This window comes from Aethalodelphis obliquidens, unplaced genomic scaffold (genome assembly GCF_003676395.1).
Source record: "Aethalodelphis obliquidens isolate GAN/ISIS:26980383/991018 unplaced genomic scaffold, ASM367639v1 scaffold59, whole genome shotgun sequence".
Classification (NCBI taxonomy): domain Eukaryota; kingdom Metazoa; phylum Chordata; class Mammalia; order Artiodactyla; family Delphinidae; genus Aethalodelphis; species Aethalodelphis obliquidens.
In genome coordinates this window covers 4,449,133-4,472,745 of record NW_020838003.1, presented here as the reverse complement: position 1 = coordinate 4,472,745, position 23,613 = coordinate 4,449,133, and the positions used below count along the sequence as shown (strand labels likewise).

The following is a 23,613-nucleotide window of genomic DNA, read 5'->3' as shown; positions in this document are numbered from 1 at the left end:
AATTACAGGCCAATATCTTTGACGAATATAGATCAAAAATCCTCAACAAAATATTAGCAAACCTAATCTAAAAATACCTAAAAAGGGTCATGCAGAATGTTTAAGTTGTACTCATTCCAGGGTCACAAGGATGGTTCAAATAAATCAATCAATCAATGTGATACACCACATCAACAAAAGAAAAGACAAAACCACATGACCATCTCAATAGATGCAGAAAAAGCATTTGATAAAATTCATCATCCATTCAAGAAAAAAACTCTCACCCAAGTGGGTATAGAGGGAATATAACTCAACACAATAAAAGCCATTTACAACAAACCCACACCCAGCATCATACTCAACAGAAAAAGCTGAAAGCCTTCCTGCTAAATTCAGGAATAAGACAAGGAGGCTCACTCTCACCACTTCTATTCAACACAGTATTAGAAATCCTAGCACAGCAGTCAGACAAGAAAAACAAAAGGTATCCAAATTTGAAGGGAAGAGGTAAAACTGTCACTATTTGCAGATGACATGATACTCTACACAGAGAACTCTAAAGACTCCACACAAAAACTATTAGAACTAATAAATGAACTCAGCAAGGTAGCAGGATATAAGATTGACATACAGAAATCTGTTGTATTTCTTTACACTAACAATGAAATATCAGAAAGTAAAAGAAAAAAAATCCCATTTAAAATCATGTCAAAAAAATTGGAAAAAACTTTTAAGCAAGGAGGTGAAAGACCTATACATTGAAAACTATAAAACACTGATAAAGAGACTGAAGATGATTTAAAGAAATGGAAAGGTATCCCATGCTCTTGGATTAGAAAAATTAATATTATTAAAATGGTCATACTACCCGAAGCAATCTACAGGTTAATGTAATCCCTATCAAAATATCCATTCCATTTTCACAATACTAGAACTAATAATCCTAAAATTTATATGGAACCATGGAAGACCCAGAATTGCCAAAGCAATCCTGAGGAAAAAGAACAAAGCTGGAGGCATAACCCTCCCAAGATTTCAGACAATACTACAAAGCTACAGTAATCAAAATAGCGTGGAATTGGCACAAAAACAAATAGATCAATGGAACAGAACAGAGAGTCCAGAAATAAACCAACACATCTACAGTCAATTAATCTACAACAAAGGAGACAAGAACATACAATGGAGAAAAGACAGTCTCTTCAACAAGTGGTGTTGGGAAAGCTGGATAGCTACATAAAAATCAATGAAATTAGAACACTCTCCCATAGCATATACAAAAATAAACTCAAATGGTTTAAAGACCTAAATATAAGACATAATTCCATAAAATTCCTAGAAGAGAACACAGGCAAAACATTCTCTGACATAAATTGTAGCAGTATTTTCTTAGATCAGTCTCCCAAGGCAAAAAAAAAGAAAAAATTAAAGCAAAAATAAGCAAATGGGACCTAAACAAACATAAAAGCTTTTGTACAGCAAAGGAAACAATCAACAACAAAAAAAGACCACCTACGGAATGCAACTGACAGGAGTTAATATCCAAAATATACAAACAGCTCATACAACTCAACAGCAAAAAACCAAACAATCCAAAAAAAAAATAGAAAGAAAACTTAAATAGATATTTTTCCAAAGAAGACATACAGATGGCCAACAGGCACATGAAAAGATGCTCAACATCATAATTATTAGAGACAAGTAAATCAAAACTACAATGAGGTATCACCTCACACCTATCAGAATGTCTATCATCAAAAAGTGTGCCAACAATAAATGCTGGAGAGAGTGTAGAGAAAAGGAAACCCTCCTACACTGCTGGTGGGAATGTAAATTGGTGCAGCCACTATGGAAAACAGTATGGAGGTTCCTTAAGAAACTAAAAATAGAGCTACCATATGATCCAGCAATCCCACTCCTGAGCATATATCCAGAAAAGATGAAAAACCTAATTCAAAAAGATACATGCACCTCAATGTTCATAGCAGCACTACTTAGAATAGCCAAGACATGGAAACAACCTAAGTGCCCATCAATAGGTGACTGGCTTAAGAAGATGTGGTATATATATCTATATACCACATATATGCATTATAATATATTATATATATAATATTCCATTGTGTATGTATATGTATAAACACAATGGAATATTACTCAGCCATAAAAAAGAATGAAATATTGTCATTTGCGACAACATGGATGGACATAGAGAACATCATACTAAGTGAAGTAAGTCAAACAGAGAAATACAAATATTATATAATATCTCTTATATGTAGAAACTAAAAAATAATACAAATGAATCTATATACAAAACAAACAGATTCATAGACACAGAAAACAAACTTATGGTTACCAAAGGGGAAAGGGAGGAGGGGGTAGGGATAAATTAGGAATATGCGATTAACAGATACAAACTACTATACATAAAATAGAGAAGCAATAAGGATTTACTGTATAACGTAAGGAACTATATTCATAATGTCCTGTATAACCTATAATGGAAAATAATCTGAAAAAAATATATATATAACTGAATCACTTGGCTGTACACCTGAACCTAACACAATATTGTAAATCAACTATATTTCAAAAAAAAAAAAGTAGGAGGGTTAAAAATGGGTAAGAGATTGATCCAGAAATAAATGGGAGAAGACACAAATATAGATAGGGATTGAAAAAGGGAATATAACCATGGATTCAGCAGGTGTAAAAAGACATGAGATTACTGTGACTAGCTTTATGCCAATAAATTTGAAATATAAGACAAATGGACAATTCCTAGAAAAATGTAACTTATCAAAAATAACTCAAGAATAAACAGAAAACTCACATGGTATTATAACTATTAAGCAGTTTAAACTTTTTCCACAATGAAAAATACCAGGATAGTTTGGTTTTTACAGAGTACTAAAGAGAAAGGAGCTGCACAGAGAACCCCAGAGATCTTCAAAGCGTTTCCAGTACTCAGCAAAATACTGATCAGTTTATACTTGTCTAAGGAAACTACCCAAGGCCAGGGAAAGAACTCAAAGGATGAAGAATAGTGACTATTCCTACCAGCCACACTGGAAAACCTTATAAGTTGTTATTTTAACAGGGAGCTCTACAGTAAGAAGCCTTGGAAGCAGTTCAGACAACAGTAAATAAAGCCCTCCCAGGAGTTCCTATCTCCTTCAGATCTCAAGAAATTACAGATGTCTGTGACCAAACTCAGAGCTGACTGGAATTTTTGGCAACAAGACTACAGCAGTATTTGTTGGCCACTGCACTTTTGGACACAAGGACTCCTCCCTTTGTAGGCCCTGCTACTGCTAGCCTGTTACTGGGCCTAATGAGACAGACTGTCTCACTAAAAGAAAAGTCAGGGGGCTTCCCTGGTGGCGCAGTGGTTGAGAGTCCCTCTGCCGATGCAGGGGACACGGGTTCGTGCCCCGGTCCGGGAAGATCCCACATGCCGCGGAGCGGCTGGGCCCGTGAGCCATGGCCGCTGAGCCTGCGCGTCCGGAGCCTGTGCTCCGCAACGCGAGAGGCCACAGCAGTGAGAGGCCCGCGTACCGCCAAAAAAAAAAAAAAGAAAAGTCATGATTCTCCAACATAATATCTTATTGTGCCATGGGTTCTCTTTGAACTAAATTCCCATGAAGTAGGACAAACCCCCAAAAGTTCCACTGTCCCATGGAAATTTTACCTCCAGTTAAGGGCCAAGCCTGGCTCCTAAAGCCTTAGCCACTTCCGCAAATAAATGGCTGCCCATCCATTAGACCTGCAGTTTCCAAACAGTGGTAGAGGTGTCCCTGCACGCTCTAGCAAATTCACAGGGGTACCAAGGGATATGTTAAAATTTCAAGACAAACACAGCCCGACTTGATATCTCTCAGACACTGCATGAACTACTAGCTTTAGACGGAACACAGTTTCAAAGTTATGTTACATTCTATTCGATAACATCATATATTTGCAAAGCTGGGTTTTTAGCAATTGTTGTGAAAAAAAGCAAGTATATGTGAAAAATCAGCGTGGATCAGGAAATAAGGTGGTATCTAATCTGACACCAAGGTTTGAGAAGCTGTGCAGTCAGTGTCCAACAGGCACATACATCCCATTAGCAAGTCGCTGTGGTTAAAAATGAAATAATAGTTCTTAAAACTTTTTATATATATTACTTCTTAGAAAACAGCTACTGAGATATTAGGACATAAATACTTATTGAGTTGTTTGAGTTTACTTAATAAATGGAATTTTTAGGCATTTATTTTAGCCTAGGGACACTCTGAAAAAATTATGACAACACTAAGGACACCATGAACCAAGAAAGTCTGAGAACCTCTGCATTAGACAGTACAAAGCCTCACCTACTACTTTATCCAAACTATTGGCTCAATGGGGGCCTTACCTGTAAGACTTCACACCTGAAAAGACAGCTGCCATGCTGTGACAGTCTATGGAGAGGCCTATGTAGGTAGGAACAAGGGAGGCCTCCAGCCAACAACTCATGAGGAAATAAGGCCTTAGTCAACAACCCACTAGGGACTGAGTCCTGCCATCAACCACGTGAGTGAGCTGGGAAGTACATCTTTCCCAGTCAAGTATTATGATGACTGCAGCCTTGTGAGAGATCCCTAGTCAAAAGACCCAGGTACACTGAACCCAGTTTCCTGACACAGCAACTATGAGACAATAAATGTTGTTTTTAGCCACTAAATTTTGGAGTATATTTGTTATGCAGTGATGGATAACTAATACAGGTGTGAGGGTCAGTTTTATGTATCAACTTGTCTAGGATACAGTCCCTAGTTATTCAATCAAACATTAATCTAAGTTGTTGCCTTGAAGGTATTTTGTAGATGGGATTAAAATCTATAATCAGTTACCTTTATATAAGGGAGATTATCCAAGATAATCTGGTGGGCCTGACACAATGAATAGAAAGGCCTTAAGCGCTTAGGCTTCCCAAAAGAAGAAATTCTGCCTGTGGGCAGAGCTTCAGTTCATACCCAAGAATTCCAGCCTGCCCTTCCTGACAGCCTGACCTATGGATTTCAGACTTGTCTTGCTAGCCCATACAATAATGTAAGCCAATTCCTTACAACCGATTCTGTTTCTCTGGTTGGAAACCTTGACTGATACAATCAGCATGAACAAGTCTGGTGGGTGAAAGTCTGGAGGGGGTTGGTAATGAAGAGTTCTCCCTTTTCCTATAAATATGGAATAAACAGTCTGAACAGCCTTCCAAATGTTCTAGGCATTGATTCATAATGTGAATTTCTCGAGGTGATAGATATGTGGTATGTCACTTCCTATCTGGTTTATCTATACGGAATCTTGTTGAATCCCCAATCCCAGACAACAACACAGAAACTTCGCTACTCCCAAGGAAGGCTAAAAGAGTGTCCATCAGAACGAATGAAGGTACTTACATCTGATGAACCCTCAAGCGCTAGGGTGGATTTATAAAAAATAAATCTGGATAGCCCTGTAGGTTCATCTTCTTTCCCCCTTTTGATGGCTTAGCAGAGAGTTGCCTCAACAGGTCTGAGCAAGCTCAACAAAATAGACTGACACCAGCCACTGGAGTTCAGGGGCTCTTCCTTTCTAACAAGATTACTTTTGCAGTCAGGGAACACTGATATTCCCTGCCCGCATGACTCTATTAATATGTAAAATATATTTACATATATACTGCCTGGTCCCTCTCTATGTAAATACTGTCCAAAATACCAGATGATCTATGACCAGCCTGTTCAGTAAAATAATGAGAGGTCAGGGGATGAGGTGTACTCTACTATTTCTCTGCTTATAAGTTTTCTTCCAATAAATCATATTATATCTACACTGTAAGGTGCATGAAATCTCAAAGCTATGGCTTCCTACCAGGTATTTATAATTCATCTATAGTCCTCCCAATCCAAGTGCAGTTTTCAGATGGGGTCATTTTAAACGATGAGGAATGTAGCCTGATTACACAGCTGACATTCTACTTTTATCGAGTTTTCTAGAAAAACAGTATAAAAGAAGGTTAACCTGCGGTAATTTTCCCATTAGGACGGATCAAGGGTTTTGTTACCATTTACTTACTCCCATTATCTTGGATTAATACGAGTATCTTTGACCACCAGGAATTATCCTCTCCACTTCCTAACCAACTGAACTATTTTCTTTAACTGACTAGCTTTTGTAAGGCCCACATACATTTTTATCTTGAAAAATCACAAGCAAGTTTAAAGTAACAGCACAGGACTGTGTTAGCACACTACATTTAGCACAGTATAATTTTTTAATCACTTTCATAAATGCTGCCTTTTTACATGCAGAGGTCTATTCAGTCACAGTGGAACAAGGTTCTGATTACATCCTCGTGGCTTGAGCTTTTAAAACCCCTGGTTATTATCCTTCCTAGTGCTTCAAACAGCCCAGCTTTAATGATCACTTCAGGGTGTCTTTGATCCTGAGTTCCCATTAGTTACCTCCAGATGGCAGCAGAGGACACTGGTCAGACTCCGGCTTAGAGGTAAAGCAACACAATCAAGTGCAGTGGCCTGACTTTGCCAGAGCTCTCCAAACAAATAGCACAGGTGAGCCCCCACGGAGGTTTCCCCTTGTGGCTGGTTTGAACATTAACCTGCTGTGTAGCCTCTGCCTGCCTTTCTGGGCAGGCCCGCAGAAGTTTGCCCACTCTCCTCCCCTTTCCTCACGCTGGGCTCATAACACACTTCCCCATGTAGGTCCAAGACTTGGCTCATTCTGAATCAACCCAGCGGCTCCACCCCTTTTGTTCATCGTAATGCTACTCACAAACATGAACTCTGGGGGCTCCACTGCCCACCTCTGTTCATCAACCAGATACGAGTGACGGATCTGGCCTACTGCAGCTACCGTAGCCAGGGTTTCTGCAGAACCAATGGCTCCAGAAATAGCATTTGTCTGAGTGCATTAGAAGCACCAAAAGTGGTGTCATTTTGTCAGCCCAGCTGCAACTGGGTTTCTGGCTATAATGTGCTGGTAAAATTGAACAGGTTCTGGGGTGGAGAACGGGGGTTCTGACTTGTGGGGTTTGCTGATGTCCATGGTATAACTCTCATCCACGGCCAATTTCAAGCCATCGTGATGTATGAGGAATTGCCAAGAGATATATGCCCACAGTCAGCTCCCGTAAGCTGGAATGAACTGGCTCCAACTGGCTTCGTTTTTGGTCAGGTCCAGTGTATGGTTAGGCGAGGGAAATGGGCACTCTTCCTCTCAACATAAATTTGCTCGCTAGTTGGTCTAACTTCCAACTCAGGGCCAGGACTAAGGTGAGGCAAATGAGTTGTTTAGAGTGCAAAATTTAAGGAGGCATTCGCTCTTAGGATCATGCAGGTGAAGGTTGTGCAAGTATATGACCCTAAGCATGAAGACGTCCTTAAATTTTGTGCCCCAGGGATCTCAATGGCCACATAGCTTCTGCCATTAAATCAAAAGTGGACCAGCTCCCCTCCCCACTCCATCTCACAGGTATCATCTCATCAGCACTTCTCTACCTGTTCTTTTTTATCTCATAATGCACTGGCACATTTGAGTCAAGGTCTAAAAGTCTATCCCACTTCCAAGGCCCTACTTCAATACTCGCTCTGTTTGACCAGCAGCTATAGTTTGGGGTTCACCTAGACAATCATACTCATAAGACCCCAAAAGGCATCCCCTCACCAGTTTACTCAGTTTTGCAGAAGAATGAAGGGCAGGAACACAGCATACCTATTAAAGGGTAGCATGAGTGATACACCTTCAATGCAAGTCCTCACAGCAGTCCAGGGCTGTCCTTCAGTCCCCAGAATGACATCTCAAATACAAGAAAACAAGGTTACACAGGTGGGTGCAGGAACTATCCTAGCTTAGTAGCCTCATGCCACACATAGAAGACAGCATCTCTTATATCAATCATGCCATGAGTACTCCAGGACTCAGCAAGAAGAAAACCTCAGTACGTCACACCACATTCAGGAATGCCCAAAGCTATGGCTTCCCTCCAGGTATTTATACTTCATTCACAACCTCGCAGCTCAGATGCACTGTAACGATCAACGGTTATGTTTACCATTAGGCAGTGTTGTATGGTTATACAGTTGTCATTCCACCTTTAGTAGATTACAGAGAAATAGTGCTAGAAGAAGATCAACAAGAGACCATTTTCGTAAGAGGAAGGAGAAAGGGTTTTGTTAACCCTTTACTCATATACCCCAAAGCACAATACCATAAAATTTCAGAACGCTGGCGATAAAGAAAATATCCTAAAACCTCCCAGAGGGCAAAACAAGTCTCATTCAAAGTTTTAGTAATTAGAATGGCTTCACCCTTTTTAACAGCAGCATCAGAAACTAAAAGACAATGAAGGAACATCTCCAAAATTCCAAGGAAAATAATTTCCAAGACAAAAATACAAATCTACAAACTATTATTCAAGGTCTCAGAGATAGATTTTTCAGGTATATAAAGTCTCAGAAAATTTGCCTCAATATCTCTTTTCTCAGAAAACTTCTGAAGAATCCCTACCCCTTCCAAACTAAGGAGTAATTCAAGAAAGAGAAGGAAATCTAAGATATAGGGGATTCCTCATAGGGGAGAAGCAAAAGAAAGTCTCAGAATAGTAGTGAGGAGAGATTTCAGGATATTTTCATAAAGCAAGATGATGGAATCCAGGAGTATATCCAGAAAAAAAAAAAAGAGTATCTGATATACCTAAATGTATTAAGAGGAGATTTATATTTCTAAGGATTCAGGGGTGAATTACTGATGGGATATAAAAAGCTAAGGAAACAGAAAATCATACAACTAATAACTCTGAGGTAAAAGTAGTACTTCAAAACAAAACGGTACCAGTCTTTACTACACTGGGACAATGGGAAGGGGAAAGGCACAAATGTTGAGGAGGGTGGTGGTGATCAGATTCTTCTAATTCCCTTCTCCCCTGCCTCCCTACATGACAGGGTCTGGAAAAGCTAATTACCCTCTTTGCAAGATTTTCTTGTAGTTACAGACGATCAAGTAGCTGTTCTGGTCGATGATATGCAATCAGAAGTCTACTCAGAACTTCTCGGAAAGCTTTTACCCTCCTGATTAAACAGGCAGATTTGGCTGCCATCCTCCTATCCTCTCTTTTTGTCTTGAACGTGGTTTGACGCCTACAGCTGCCAACAGTCACACTGAAAACATGAATCAACAAACCAACATGCTCAAATTGGTGGACGACAAAGAGTCTGAGTTACTCATGTTGTAGTTGAGCCCCTGTACCAACTCTGGACAGCCCACCTCTAGACTTCCAATTAAATGAGAGCCACCAGGCAGGTTTTGTTCCTTGGCCTATACCCACTAGATGCTAGCAGCAACTAAAGGTAGTCGTGACAATTAAAAATGTTTCCAGCTACGGTCAACTGACCCTAGTGGGCAAAACTGCTAGTTGAGAACCATTACCTTATATTAGTATTTTGGTTTTTTAACTTTCAGTAATACCGTAAATGTATTATTTTGATACAATTAAATTATGAAAAAAGAAACTAACAGTATGAAAAGAGCTAGATGAGAGACCACCAACGTTTTGTCTCCTTTTAAAACCTCCCAATTTCCTTCCTGACCTCTCCCTGGGCCTAAGAGTCTCACTCCTTCTTTCCCAGACATGCACAGACAGAACAGAGACACTTACCACCTAGAAATGCACACTCATAATGGCTGCAGGTCTTGTTTGTGCTTTGCAGGATAAGGTTATTGCCAGTCCCATCCTGTGTCACATGAAAAACCTCATTCAGGGGTATTAAAATAATTCTTTCACTTTCTTTATCAAAAAATTTTTCAACGGCAATTCCAAAGCACGTGTTGATGGTTAACAGAACGTCTTGGTCATTGGCAACTTGAGGTTTGGTTGAATATGCCAAGGTAAAATAGCCAAATCGGACTTGGTTTAGTCCTCCAGATGTAGATAAAGTAGTCTGCCTTACGCTATACACCACGTTTTTGTAGCTGTTCTCACAAGGTCTTCTCAGCAACTGCAGAGCTTTCGTCAGGTAGAAATGAAAAGCTTTGAACTGGAAGCCATAGACATAATCTTTTCGAGACTGGCCGGCCATTTTCCCAGCTTCATTGAACAGATGGTAAAAGGAAGTTTGCTCTTGAGCTTCAGAAACATATGCCATCAGGGCTATTCCATGGTTATCCTTAAAACCCATAGGGAGAGAGAGCTGAGTCTTCCGAGCTTCCCACTTGGCTTCTGCATTTTCCCACACATCTTCTAAGAGCTGGAGGCTTGCTTTTTCCTCCTTGAGCAGCTGGGGAACATATTTGAGTTCCATCCTGTCAGTGCATTTCAGGTATTCGTCATCAAATGCATTGTCTGCCATATCTAACATTTCAGCTTGTACCTTCAAAGGAAAAGGACATTAATACTCTTGAAATAAAGATACTTGGTGTACATCATTTCTCTCAGTTTATCGCATCCACCCCCTCATGCCCAGACTCTCTCCCTTGCTTACAATCAACTTTGGATATGTTTTTACGTAGGAAGTATCTTCCACTGCTAATGATAACTTTTCTCACATATTTGTATGAAAGAGTAAATGACCACGCCTGCAACTCATTCGTTTGAACCCTGTGGTACAGAGGAAAGAACAATGAGGGTGAAACTGAAGAAAATGGGTGGCAGTCCTGGCTTTGAACAATATTCTTAGCTAATTTCCTCAACCACTCAAGACTGTTGGGTGAATTTGAAATATCTTGTGTGAAACACTTTACATGAAGGATAAATATATAAAGGCAAACATTACCCCTTTTGCTTTGAGGACGCCCCCTCCCCCTTGTCTGTGTGGTTCAGCTAGGACTGATTCTGCATCTTCAGCCCCTATGATAAGCAACGATGCAGGCTTAAAAACCAGAGCACTCCCAGAAAAACAAAAGGCTTTCTTTCCCTATAACCATAAGCTCTAAGGATAATATTGGCTTGTGGCAGCCAATAGTTATCCATTTAGTCCCATGGAGAATCCTGTCTACAAATAAAGCCAACAAAGGAAGGTTTGCAGAGCTGAGAGGCGAAGAGAGAGATGAGGACCTGATAACATTACTTAAGGCCTGAGTCTAGCTTTACCTGGAAACTGTATGTTACTTCAGTCATAAGAATCAGTAAATTCCCTATTTATCTGAGCTGGTTTGAATTGTCTTTCCATTACAAGTAACTGGAAAAGGACTAAGCATCTTTATATGACACACATAACGTAAGAAGCAGGGCAGTGTAGTGTAACGAACACTACTAGCTTTGAGTCAGATAGATCTGGGTTCAAATTCCATTTCTGTTACTAACTAGGTACTAATTACTTATGGGAAAGTTACTTGACATTTCTGAGCTTCAATTTTTTCATCTAAAGAATGGGGATAACGTGAGGAAATAATATCTTAATTGCAGGATTGTGGTGAGGATTAAATGATATAATGAATATATGCAAAGTCCTTAGCCCCAAGGCACATATCAAGCCTTCAACGAGCTGTGGTTATTCTTATCATTTCGTAATAGGAATATATGTACAGTCTTCCCTCAGTACCCATGCGGGATTGGTTCCAGGAGCCCCCGCAAACACCAAAATCCACAAATGCTCAAGTTCCTTATAAAACTGGCATAGTACAGCCTTCCCCGGCAGTCCAGTGGTTAAGGCTCCGCGGTGGCACAAACCAGGGGTGCTGGTTTGAGCCCTGGTCGGGGAACTAAGATCCTGCATGCCACGTGGTGCAGCCAGAAAAAAAAAAAAAAGGCGCAGTACAATGAATACAGTGGGCCCTCTCTATCTGCGGGGTCACACATGTATGGATACGGAGGGCAGACTGTATTATGCTGTAAGTTCCTCAAGGGCACGACATGTATCATATTTATCTTCTGAATTCCAAGCACCTAGCATAGCAACTGGCAAAATATTTAGTTTAAGTGAACTAAGTAAGAACCCTGTGCTCAGGCCTATGGAGCAAAACACAGGATGAGCACATCCGCCCAGAGACACCATCTAAGGGTTTCTACCAGTAAAAGGGTAATGCCCTCCATATCATTGTCTCTTTCCACTACTCTATACTTGTATAGAGTATATAGTTGCTATAGTTGCTATAGTTGCTATAGACTATATACAACTATATGCAACTATAGAGTATATAGTTGCAACCTCAGTTGGAGACTTTATAGAAACACTTAGCCAGGATCTCTTAAAGTTGCAGGCTCCACGTGAATGATTCTTAAAGCGTGTGAGTGTGTGTGTGGAAAGGAAGAGGCGGTGCAGGGAACCAACTTAAGAAAGCAGAACATTAACTTGATTCCATATCCCACACCATCTCCTTCTCACTATCTCTCTTCTCCCCTCATAGTCAAACTTCTTCAAAAAGACATCTATCTTTGCCATCTCCGTTTCATTTCCACTCATATCCCAACCCTCTTCAATCCAGTCTCCCACCCCCATTCCTCCATCCAAATAGCTCTCACTAAGGAAACATTTCTTCTTGGTCTCCTTTGCAGATCTAGCATATTTTCATTGGCCATTAAACGCTGGTGTTTCTCAAGGCTACTTATTTTCCAACTCTCAGTTCTACCCTTAGGCAATTATATAAGACCTATAGTTTCAGTTATCATCTAAATACCTCTGACCTGTCCTGTAAGTGCAAGATCTGTATAGCAACTGCCTCCTTAATAACTCCACTTGAATTGCTCAAAGACCCTTCAAACAAAACAATCTAAGACCAAGACCAAACTTATAATCTTACTGCCTACAACTACCATCAACCTAGTCCTTATATAAAACCATCTATTCATTTGTGTAATTTTCTTAGATTTCTCCTTCTCAGTCACCCCCTGTGGCCACTTCATCCTTAAGGCCTAACAAACTTCTCCGGAGTGCTTTCTGTATGTGAAGCACTAAGTGTTCATATATATTAATTCATTGAATCTTCACGGTAACCCTGTGAGGTAGGTAGGTACTATTATTCGTTCCTTTTTTAAGGGTGAGGAAACTAAGGCACAGAGAGATTAACTTGTTTGGAATTGATATTTGAACCCAGGCAATCTGGCTCCAGAGTCCGTTCTCTTAACCAAAGTGTTGTGTTTCTGATGATGAAGATCACTGACATTTATGCAGCACTTTTTAAAAAAAGAGTTTAATTTTGTCCTCATAACAACCCTTATGAAAGGCTGGGCAGGCAATTCACAACACCGTTTTACGAATGTAGGAATTGTGTTGGCATCAGAAATGGTCTTGATTACCAGCCACAGAATATTCTGCTGGGGAAGTCACTGAGACCCTGAACTCCTGGGTCTGTAGGTCACTTTCTTGAAGTGGGAATTTGAGCTTCATGAGATGAAATCATTGCCATCTCCTAGCCAAGAAATGCACTTTCGTCCACAGCACAGAATGTACCAGAGTGCATCTTGGGCGCCAATGCCTAATTTATGTTCAAGACTTCAACATCTTATAAGACATCACACCCTGAAACCACCACCCCACATTCCTCACACCATATCAAGGGTTGATCCAATATGATCCTGTCTTTCCCCCTGTGCCTCTAACTAGTCTCTGCATGTCTAATTTTAGACATCAATTCTTTCTGGCCAAAGGCCACCGCTGATTGTGTGTTCTGTATAGTGAGTACCTTGAGCACTGAAAAAGCCCACAAATGCCGCCACAATTCAGGGGAAACTGAATGGACAAGGAACAGGTACAAAGGCTAGGTGAACACACTGATTATATTTTCTTCCTCTGAGTTATCCATTGAAACAAAATCCTATATGGATGAAATTCAATTACCAAAGGTTTATTACAAAAATGTAAAAATGACCTAAATGGTTAAAAAAAGAAATTGGTTAAACAAATTACGAAACATTCATAAAACAAACACATCAAATTTATGTTGCAGAAGAATATTAAAAAGGCAAATCAAAACCACAGTGAGATACCACCTCACACCCATTAGGATGGCTAAAAAGATAAGGAAGAAAAAGGAAAATAGGGGCTTCCCTGGCGGCGCAGTGGTTAAGAATTCGCCTGCCAAGGCAGGAGACACGAGACACAGATTCGACCTCTGGTCTGGGAAGATCCCACATACCTCGGAACAACTAAGCCCGTGCATCACAACTACTGAGCTTGTGTGCCACAACTACCGAAGCTCACGTGCCTAGAGCCCGTGCTCCACAACGAGAAGCCACCACGACGAGAAGCCTGTGCACCGCAACAAAGAGTAGCCCCCACTCACTGCAACTAGAGAAAGCCCACGTGCAGCAACGAAGACCCAACACAGCCGAAATAAATAAATTTAAAAAAAATTTTTTTAAAGTAAAATGGTATATTTTTATATGTGAATTATACTTCAATTTTTAAAAAGTCACACTGCAGACCAGGTAACAGAATATACAATGATTCTATAAACAATATATCAGAATATTAAATTTAAAAATGGGTAAAATTTTAAGAATTTAACACATCTTAAAGAACGTACTTCAAATCAGTGGACGAATACTCATTCAGTAGTGATGTGAGAGCTAACAATGTGGCGGGAAATATCAGGTGAGGGACCTGGCTCATATTTTACATAAAAATATGATAGGGACTTCCCTGGTGGCGCAGTGGTTGAGAACCTGCCTGCTAATGCAGGGGACACAGGTTCGAGCCCTGGTCCGGGAAGATCCCACATGCCGCGGAGCAACTAAGCCCGTGCACCACAACTACTGAGCCCGCGTTCTAGAGCCCGCGAACCACAACTACTGAGCCCATGTGCCACAACTACTGAAGCCTGTGCGCCTAGAGCCTATGCTCCACAACAACAGAAGCCACCATGCTGAGAAGCCCGTGCACCGCAACAAAGAGTAGCCCCCACAACTAGAGAAAGCCCGTGCACAGCAACAAAGACCCAACGCAGCCAAAAATAAATAAAATTTTAAAAAAATGATACAGAATGTTTAAAGATTCAATTGTAAAAAATAAAATCATAAACTCTCTATCAGAAAACAAAAGAATGCTGAATGTGGGAAAATAGTCACTATATAGTTTAATGGAAAACATGTAGATAAACATTGCAGTGTCATCTTATCTGAAGAATAATACATAGTTTTAGAATATCTGATGCCATGGACAGACATCTGTAGCACAATATTAACTTAAAAAGGTAAAAAAATACTATGTATAGTGTGAATCCATTTTTGTAAATTACCAACATAAACACATAGAAGAAAACTGAGAAGAATACACACCAACAGACTGAGTCTTTCCCTCTGGGTGGAAGATTGTGGATGATTTTTACTTTCCTCTTTTTGATTAATTTTAATTTTTCAATTTTCTACAGTTAACACATATCAGTGTGTAAAAGATAAGATCTACTTGTAAAAAACTAATTTACCTACTCTCTCTGTTCTCATTTCTATCATCAACCCACACAAATGCCTCAGGCAACCTTATATCAAGAGTTCCCATTCCAGTGACCACATGCTTCCCATTCCTAACATTACCTGGAAGATGTCCATTAGAATCATAGGTGCCAGCAGCATGGTGACCATTTCAAAATGTCCTGCCTTCATTTTTCTCTTCTAAATTAAAAAGAAAAAATTCCAATTTAGTAGACTTAAAGAAAAGGTTCAGGGAAGTAGAATAGGATGACACACTATATATATTTTTTCATTCTGGGTAAGAGTGGGTATCATAATGGTTAGGAAGTGATTATTAATAAATTTCCAATGGCTGGAAGGGTCATTAGACTTTGGTGGTCTAACACCCTCATTCTACAGAAGAGGAAACCAGAGCTCAGAGAACTTCAGCAGTTTGCTCAAGATTAAATCTGTCCATTTCCATTCTCTTTTAGACATGTTGTCTCTCCCACCATAGTCACTGGTAGTCATTTTTAATTCCTATCTCTACATCTCCCCTCAGCATACATAGGAAATCACAAGCTAAAAAACAACCGTTTCAGATTGGTCCCCTAGATCCCAGTCTCCAAGAATTCTCCAGGAGTTAGTATCCACGCATATCATCCATTCTTTGATCCTCCTTGCAAACCAAGTCATGCCCATTTGGCTAGGATGGAGGCCAGTAGTGGTAAACACCAGAAGGTTATCCGAGGCAGTCTGCTTCTCCCAAATAGTCACATTTAAGAGAAGCCAAGGATAAAACAAGTGTCTTGCATAACTTTCTGAAGGCAGGAATAAGAAGGAAATGGGTAGGAAGCAATTCTAGTAAGATTATATAATTCTATTGGCTGAATGCCCAATATTCATCCCAAAGTTCATGAGACAGGAGCAGGTAAACAGGAGGGTAAGAGGCCGTCAAGGGCTGAAGCTGTCCCAGAGCCATTAACTGATTCAATTAAAGACTGGTTTATAGTTCCTTCCACATACCTACAACAAAGTTGACATGGCTGGAACTGAACTGAAATCTCTTTTTTTATCCTACCAATCACCATGTTATGGCATCTGAAAATGGGGAAGAACAGCACAGGGGAAAGAAGATAGTCTTCCCTTTGGCCCCAGATCCCCATCTTTATTCAGGAGCAGTTTCTTTCACTAAAGATATCAAAAGATAGTACAAACATGCCACTCTTGTGTGAAGCTTCCCTTTAAAAAAAAGATTTGGAAAATAATCCTTGACAGATAACTGTCACAAGGCAGCATGTACCAAGCAAGCTCTGAATCAGGATTTTCTTGAAAATTCTTCACTTCCATAGTCTGAGTGTAAATAAGTCAAAATGTTTACCTGGCTTTTCTGCCTGTGGAGGTTTAAACGATGCTAGGTCTCCAACCGTTTCCCCAGTCTCTCAGTGGTGGTGAGCGTGTCTTCAGGATAGGAGGCTGTTGACACTGAGCGCGGAGAAGGGAATGCTTTTCTTTTTATAAACATCCCCAGCAATAGCTTGGCAGTGGCACATTACCTCATTTGTGTTCTGCTATTTATATCTGCCCCCCAGACTCTCCCTTGGAATCGTTACTGTTAACACATGAAATCTCCAAGAGGCTTGTAAGGCCACAGCAATTCCCTCTAACCACACAGCGCGTTCAGCTCTGAGCCCTCAGTTCTGGGCTTCTCAGAGAGCGATCACTTCCCATTCCTGACCCTTGGACCCTTTGACTCTGAGATGTCAGACTGAAGCAAGGATTTTACCCTAGCTAAATGGTTCACATAACTCAGGGGACTTGCTGTGTTAATCACTGGCAATGGTGATGGCTGTCACCATTCACTCAACTGGCTTACGGTATTTTCGGTACTGTGCCGGGTGCTGGGACACACAAGTAAGTGAAATAAAGCTGAAAAGCACTCCAACTAACAAAAGACATGAATATGCATACTTAACCAGAATACATGTTAAGAATCTTAGGTACAGGCAAAGCCCAGTGAGAACACTAAGAAGGGAAGGACTTGGTAGTATCTACAACGATAGCTCTCACTTGAGTAAAGTACACCTAGTAAATATATTGACTGCAGTGCTGAAGAATACTTAAGAATTCACTGACTATGGATATAAAACCGTGAAATGTCCTAGGAAATTCATGCATATGTGTATCAAAATTAATTAATAGAATATTTAGAAAGTAGCACTATTCATAAAAGCCCCAAACTACAAACCATCCAAATGCCTATAAATAGTAGAATGGATAAATTGTGGTGTATTTATACCATGGAATTTTGTATAGTATTGAAAATTGAGAAACTCTTAACTATATGTATGTGCATAAATACCACAAATTTTAAACCTATGAACAGATACAAACATCTACACACTGAATGATTTAATTAGTATAGAGTACAAGATCAGGCAAAACACTTCTATGGCATCAGATGTCAGAACAGTACCCTGAGTGGGAGGTAGTAACTGGAAGAGGCACAAGGGGAGCATCTGGGATGCTAGTTAGGTTCTGTTTTTGGTTCTGGGTCTCGATTACACTGATATATTGTTTATGAAAATTCACCAAGCTATTACATACTTAAATGTATTTTTCTCTCTGTGTGTGTACATACATATTTACTCAATGAAACATTTTAAACTGTCATGAAGTGAACCTACTTTTACAAAACCCATCTCTCCTCCTCAGACTCTTCCAGACGTCTAGCCTCTACCCACCTCACTGGCTAAGCAATTTAAGAGTAAATCCACTGAATAGGCTCTCAGTAGTTGTATCATTTTAAAAAATAGAGTTTAGTTAGAAAGGAAAAAGTTTGCACATGTTTTCAGTCCTTAGGCTCACAATGACCGGCATTTTAGGCCCAGGCATGTGGGCCTACAGGGAATGAAGTAGTGGGATTTTCCTGTATTTGGCCCCCGAAAGCCTATCAGATTCATCAATGAATCACACAAAAGACTGAGTCTACCAAAAAGAGCATAACAAACACTGCATGAAGCTCAAAGCAAGTTTGACCTTATTTATTCCCAGTATGCTTTTGCTCCATTCTTGTTTTCTTTCAAGAAAACATAGTGACTTGATATTTGTATATACTGTGACATGATCACCACAGTTAAGTCTAATTAACATCCATTACCACACACAGTTACAAAATATTTTTGTGTGTGATGAGAGCTTTTAGGATTTAGTCTCTTGGCAACTCGCATATGTGCAATATAGTATTATGAACTCTAGTTGCCAATTAGATCCCCATGACTTACTTTGTAACCGGAAGTTTGTGCATTTTGACTCTCTTCACCGATTCTGCTCAACCCCCACCCCCATCTCTGGCAGCCACCAATCTGTTCTCTGTATCTATGAGCTTGGTGGTTGCTTTTGTTTTTAGATTCCACATATAAGTGAGATCATACGTTATTTGTTTTTCTCCATCTGACTTATTTCACTTGGCAAGATGCCCTCAAGATCCATCCATGTTGTTGCAAATGACATTATTTCATTCTTTTTATGGCTGAGTAATATTCCATTGTATATAGGTGCCACATCTTCTTTATCCATTCATCTGTCGATGGACACTTAGGTGGCTTCCATACCTTGGCTACTGTAAATAATGCCACAAAGAACATGGAGGTGCAGAAATCTTTCCAACTGTTTTCATTTTCTTTGGGTAAATACCCAGAAGTGAAATTGTTGGATCATACAGAAGTTCTATTTTTAATTTTTTGAGAAACCCTCATACTGTTTTTCATAGTGACTGCACCAATTTACATTCTCACCAGTAGTGTACAAAGGTTTCCTTCTTCACATCCTAACATTTGTTATTTCTTGTCTTTTTGATAATAGCCATTCTAACAGGTGTAAGGTGATATCTCACTGTGTTTCTTTTTATTTTTTTATTTCTTGGCCGCACTGCACAGCATGTGGGATCTCAGTTCCCTGACCAGGGATTGAACCCATGCCCCCTGCAGTGGAAGCACAGAGTCCTAACCACTGGACGGCCAGGGAAGTCCTTCTCATTGTGGTTTTGATTTGCATTTCCTTGATGATTAGTGATGTTGATCTTTCCATGTGTCTGCTGGCCATCTGTATATCTTATTTGAAAAAATACCTATTCAGGTCTTTGCCCATTTTTTATATAGATTGTTTTTTTTCCTATTGAGTTGTATGAGTTCTTTATATATTTTGGATATTAACACTTTATCATATGTATGATTTGCATATTATCTCCCAATCAGGCTGTATTTTCTTTTTTTTTTTTTTCTTTTAACCAGGTAAGTCCCTGGGGGCCTTTTTTTTAAATTAATTTATTTATTTATATTATTTATTTTTGGCTGCAGTGGGTCTTCATTGCTGCATGCGGGCTTTTCTCTAGTTGCGGCGAGTGGGGGCTACTCTTCGTTGCGGTGCGCGGGCTTCTCACTGTGGTGGCTTCTCCTGTTGCGGAGCATGGGCTCTAGGCATGGGGGCTTCAGCAGTTGTGGCTCGTGGGCTCTAGAATGCAGGCTCAGTAGCTGTGGCACACGGGCTTAGTTGCTCCATGGCATGTGGGATCTTCCCGAACCAGGGCTCGAGTCCATTGGTAGGTGGACTCCTAACCACTGTGCCACCAGGGAAGTCCCCTGTATTTTCATTTTTAGATGGTTTCCTTTGCTGTGCAGAAACTTCTTAGTTTGGTATAGTCCCACTTGTTGATTTTTGCTTTTGTTGCTTTTGCTTTTGGTCTCATATCCAAAAAATCACTGCCAAGACCTATGTCAAGGTGCTTACCACTTATGTTTCCTCTAGGAGTTTTATGGTTCAGGTCTTATGGGTTGGCCAAAAAGTTCGCTCAGGTTTTCCCATAAGATGTTTTGGAAAAACCCAAACAAACTTTTTGGCCAACCCAATACATTCAAGTCTTTAATACATTTTGAGTTAATTCTTAGGTATGATGTAAGATAGTGGTCCAGTTTCATTCTTTTGCCTGTGGCTGTTCAGTTTTCCAAACACCATTTACTAAAGAGACTGTCCTTTCCCCACTGTATACTGGCTCCTTTGTCATAAGTTAATTGACCATATACACATGAGTTTATTTCTGGGCTTGCCATTCTATTTCACTGATCTATGTGTCTGTTTTTACACCAATACCATACTGTTTTGATTACTATAGCTTTATAATATAGTTTGAAATCATGGAGTACAATGCCTTCAGCTTTGTTCTTCTTTCTCAAGATTGCTTGGGGGTTTTTGTGGTTCCATACAAGTTTTAGGATTTTTTTGGTCCTATTTCTGTGAAAAATGCTATTGGAATTTTGAAAGGGATTGCACTAACTATGTAGATTGCTTTGGGTAGTATGGACATATTAACAATATGGATTCTTCCAGTCCATGAGCATGGACTATCCTTCTATTCATCTGAGTCTTCTTCACCATTTTCCATCAATGTCTACAATTTTCAGCATACAGGTTTTTCACCTCCTTGGTTAAATTTATTCACAAGTATTTTATTATTTTTGGTGCAATTATAAATGGGGTTATTTTCTTTATTTCTCTTTCTGATAATTCATTATCGGTGTATAGAAACACAACAGATTTCTGTGTATTGATTTTGCAGCCTGCAACTTCACTGAATTTATTAGTTCTGGTTTGGGGAGGAGGCTTCAGGGCTTTCTGTATATAATATCATCTGCAAATGACAGTTTTACTTCTTCCTTTCCAATTCAGATGCCTTAATTTCTTTTCCTTGCTGGATTGCTCTGGCTAGGACTTCTAATACTATGTTGAACAGAAGTGATAAGAGTAGCCATCCTTGTTTGAACATGATTTTAGAGGAAAAGCTTTCAGCTTTTCACCACTGAGCATATTAGCTGTGGGCTCTCATAGATAGCCTTCACTATGTCGAGGCACATTCCCTCTAGACTGACTTTGTTGAGAATTTTTTATCAAAAATGTCTGTTAAATTTTGTCAAGTGCTTTTTCTGCATCTTTTGTGATGATCACATGATTTTTATCCTTCATTTTGTTAATCTGGAATATCTCACTGATTTGTGAATATCGAACCATCTTTGCATCCCTGGAATAAATCCCAATTGATCATGGTGTATAATCCTTTCAATGTATTGTTGAACTCAGTTTGCTAATATTTTAAGGATTTTTGCATCTATGTTCCTCAGGGATACTAGCCTGTAATTCTCATTTTTTGTAGTGTCTTTGTCTGGTTTTGGTATCAGGATAATGCTGACCATAAACTGAGTTGTGAGCTCGGAAGTGTTCCCTCCTCTTCTATCTCTTGGAAGAGTTTGAGAAGGATTGGTGTTAACTCTTTTCAGATGTTTAGTAGAATTTGCCAGTGACGCCATCTGGACTTTTATTTGGGGGAAGTTTTAAATTACTGGTTCAATCTACTTACTAATAATCAGTCTGTTCAGATTTTCTGTTTCTTCCTGATTCACTCCTGGAAGGTTGTTTGTTTCTAGGAATTTATCCATTTCTTCTAGGCTGCCCAATTTGTTGGTATATACTTTATTTGTAGTAGTCTCTTATGATCCTTTATGTTTCTGTGGTATCATCTGTAATGCCTTCCCTTTCATTTCTGATTTTATTTATTTGAGTCCTCTCTTCTTTTCTTAGTGAGTCTAGCTAAAGGTTTGTTGATTTTGTTTATTTTAAAATAACAGCTCTTGGTTTCACTGATCTGCTCTATTGTCTTTGTTTCTTTTCATTTATTTCTACTATGATCTTGGTTATTTCTTTCCTTCTATTAACTGCAGGCTTTATTTATTCTTCTCTTTCTAGTTCTTCGAGGTATAAAGTTAGGTTATTTGATATTTTTCTTTGTTTCTTGCAGTAGGCATTTATCGCTATGAACTTTCCTCTTAGAACTGCTTTTACTGAAGCCCATGAATTTTGGTATGTTATGTTTCCATTTTTGTTTGTCTCAAGGTATTTTTTGATTTTGCTTTCAATTTTTTCTCTGACATATTGGCTGTACAGGAGCATGCTGTTTAATCTTCACATATTCATGAAATTTCCAGTTTTCTTCTTATAATTGATTTCTAGTTTTATGCCACTGTGACTGGAAAAGGTGCTTGATATGATTTCAATTTTATTAAATTTGTTAAGACCTGTTTTGTGGCCTAACGTATGATCTATCGTAGAGAATGTTCCATGTGTACTTGAGAAGAACGTGTATTCTATTGATTTTGGATGGAATGTCCTGGGTATTTCTGTTAAGTCCATCTCGTCTAATGTGTCATTTAAGGCCAATGTTTCCTTATTTATTATCTGGATGATCTATCCACTGATGTAAGTGGGGTATTAAAGTCCCCTACTATTGTTGTACTGTTGTCTATTTCTCCCTTTAGGTCTGTTAATATTTGCTTTATATATTTATGTGCTCCTATATTGGGTGCATAAACATTTACAAATGTTACATGCTCTTGTTGGACTGACCCCTTTATCACTATATAATCCCCTTCTTTGTCCCTTATCACAGTCTTTGTTTTAAAGTATATTTTGTCTGATATAAGTGTTACCAAACACAACTCTGTATGCTTGACGCACAGTGAGGCCAAACAATACCAGAACGTCAGATACATGGGGGCTCCAGATGGAAGTGGTGCCGGGTCCCAGGCCAGGGCTCTGCTGCAAGCCTGGCAGGCGGCAGGATATGAGCCGTGGCTTCGCACACCACATCCGCTGGAGCCAGCTTGCCCAGTGCTGCCCCGCCTCATGCCACTGCGCTGCCCCCAGCCTGGCCTGGCCTGGCAGTCCCTGACTCCTGCTGGACTCCCTGCTGGGACGACTATGACAGGAAGGTGAAGCAGGCAGCCAGGAAGAGGGCAAGGAGGTGGCACACGCCTGTGTCCACTTGGCCATGAGAACCTGACCTGCAGATGTACCTGCCACTGTAACAGGGGCAGGGCAGGCACACAGCCGTTAGCTCGTGACCATTAGCACATGGCAGTTAGAGGTCCAGCTCCACCAACAGTCAGCCGAAGAGTGGTCCTGGGGCAGAGTGTGGTGAGAGGCAGATAGCAGCCTTCTCCCGGCCCTCCAGGTCTGCTGGCCTCAGGCTGAGGGCTGTGTCCTGCAGACCTCCAGAGCCCTCGCTACAGCCGCCCACTGGCTGGCCCCAGGCGTTGAAGCAGCAGTGAACCTCTCCTCCATCTGCACCTCTGCAACCTAATGGTGGCAGCAGTCTCCATGGGTTGCAGCCCAGGGAGCCCTCAGCAACTGGAGTATACGGACACTGCCATTAAGGTAACAGCAGTCTCCATGGGTCG

The 23,613-nt window shown here is 40.1% G+C and overlaps 1 protein-coding gene across 1 annotated transcript in view; it reads right to left on the bottom strand.

The window, feature by feature from the left end:
• ART3 (ADP-ribosyltransferase 3 (inactive)) overlaps positions 1-15,544 on the bottom strand; it is a 35,987-nt gene extending 20,443 nt beyond the window's left edge. The window contains exons 1-2 of the mRNA XM_027087474.1: positions 15,473-15,544; positions 9,662-10,373 (exon numbers count right to left, since the gene is read on the bottom strand). Coding sequence (XP_026943275.1) covers positions 9,662-10,373; positions 15,473-15,541 — 781 coding nt within the window. The 5' untranslated portion in view covers positions 15,542-15,544. The remainder of the gene's footprint in view (positions 1-9,661; positions 10,374-15,472) is intronic.
• Between the last annotated feature and the right edge of the window lie 8,069 nt (positions 15,545-23,613).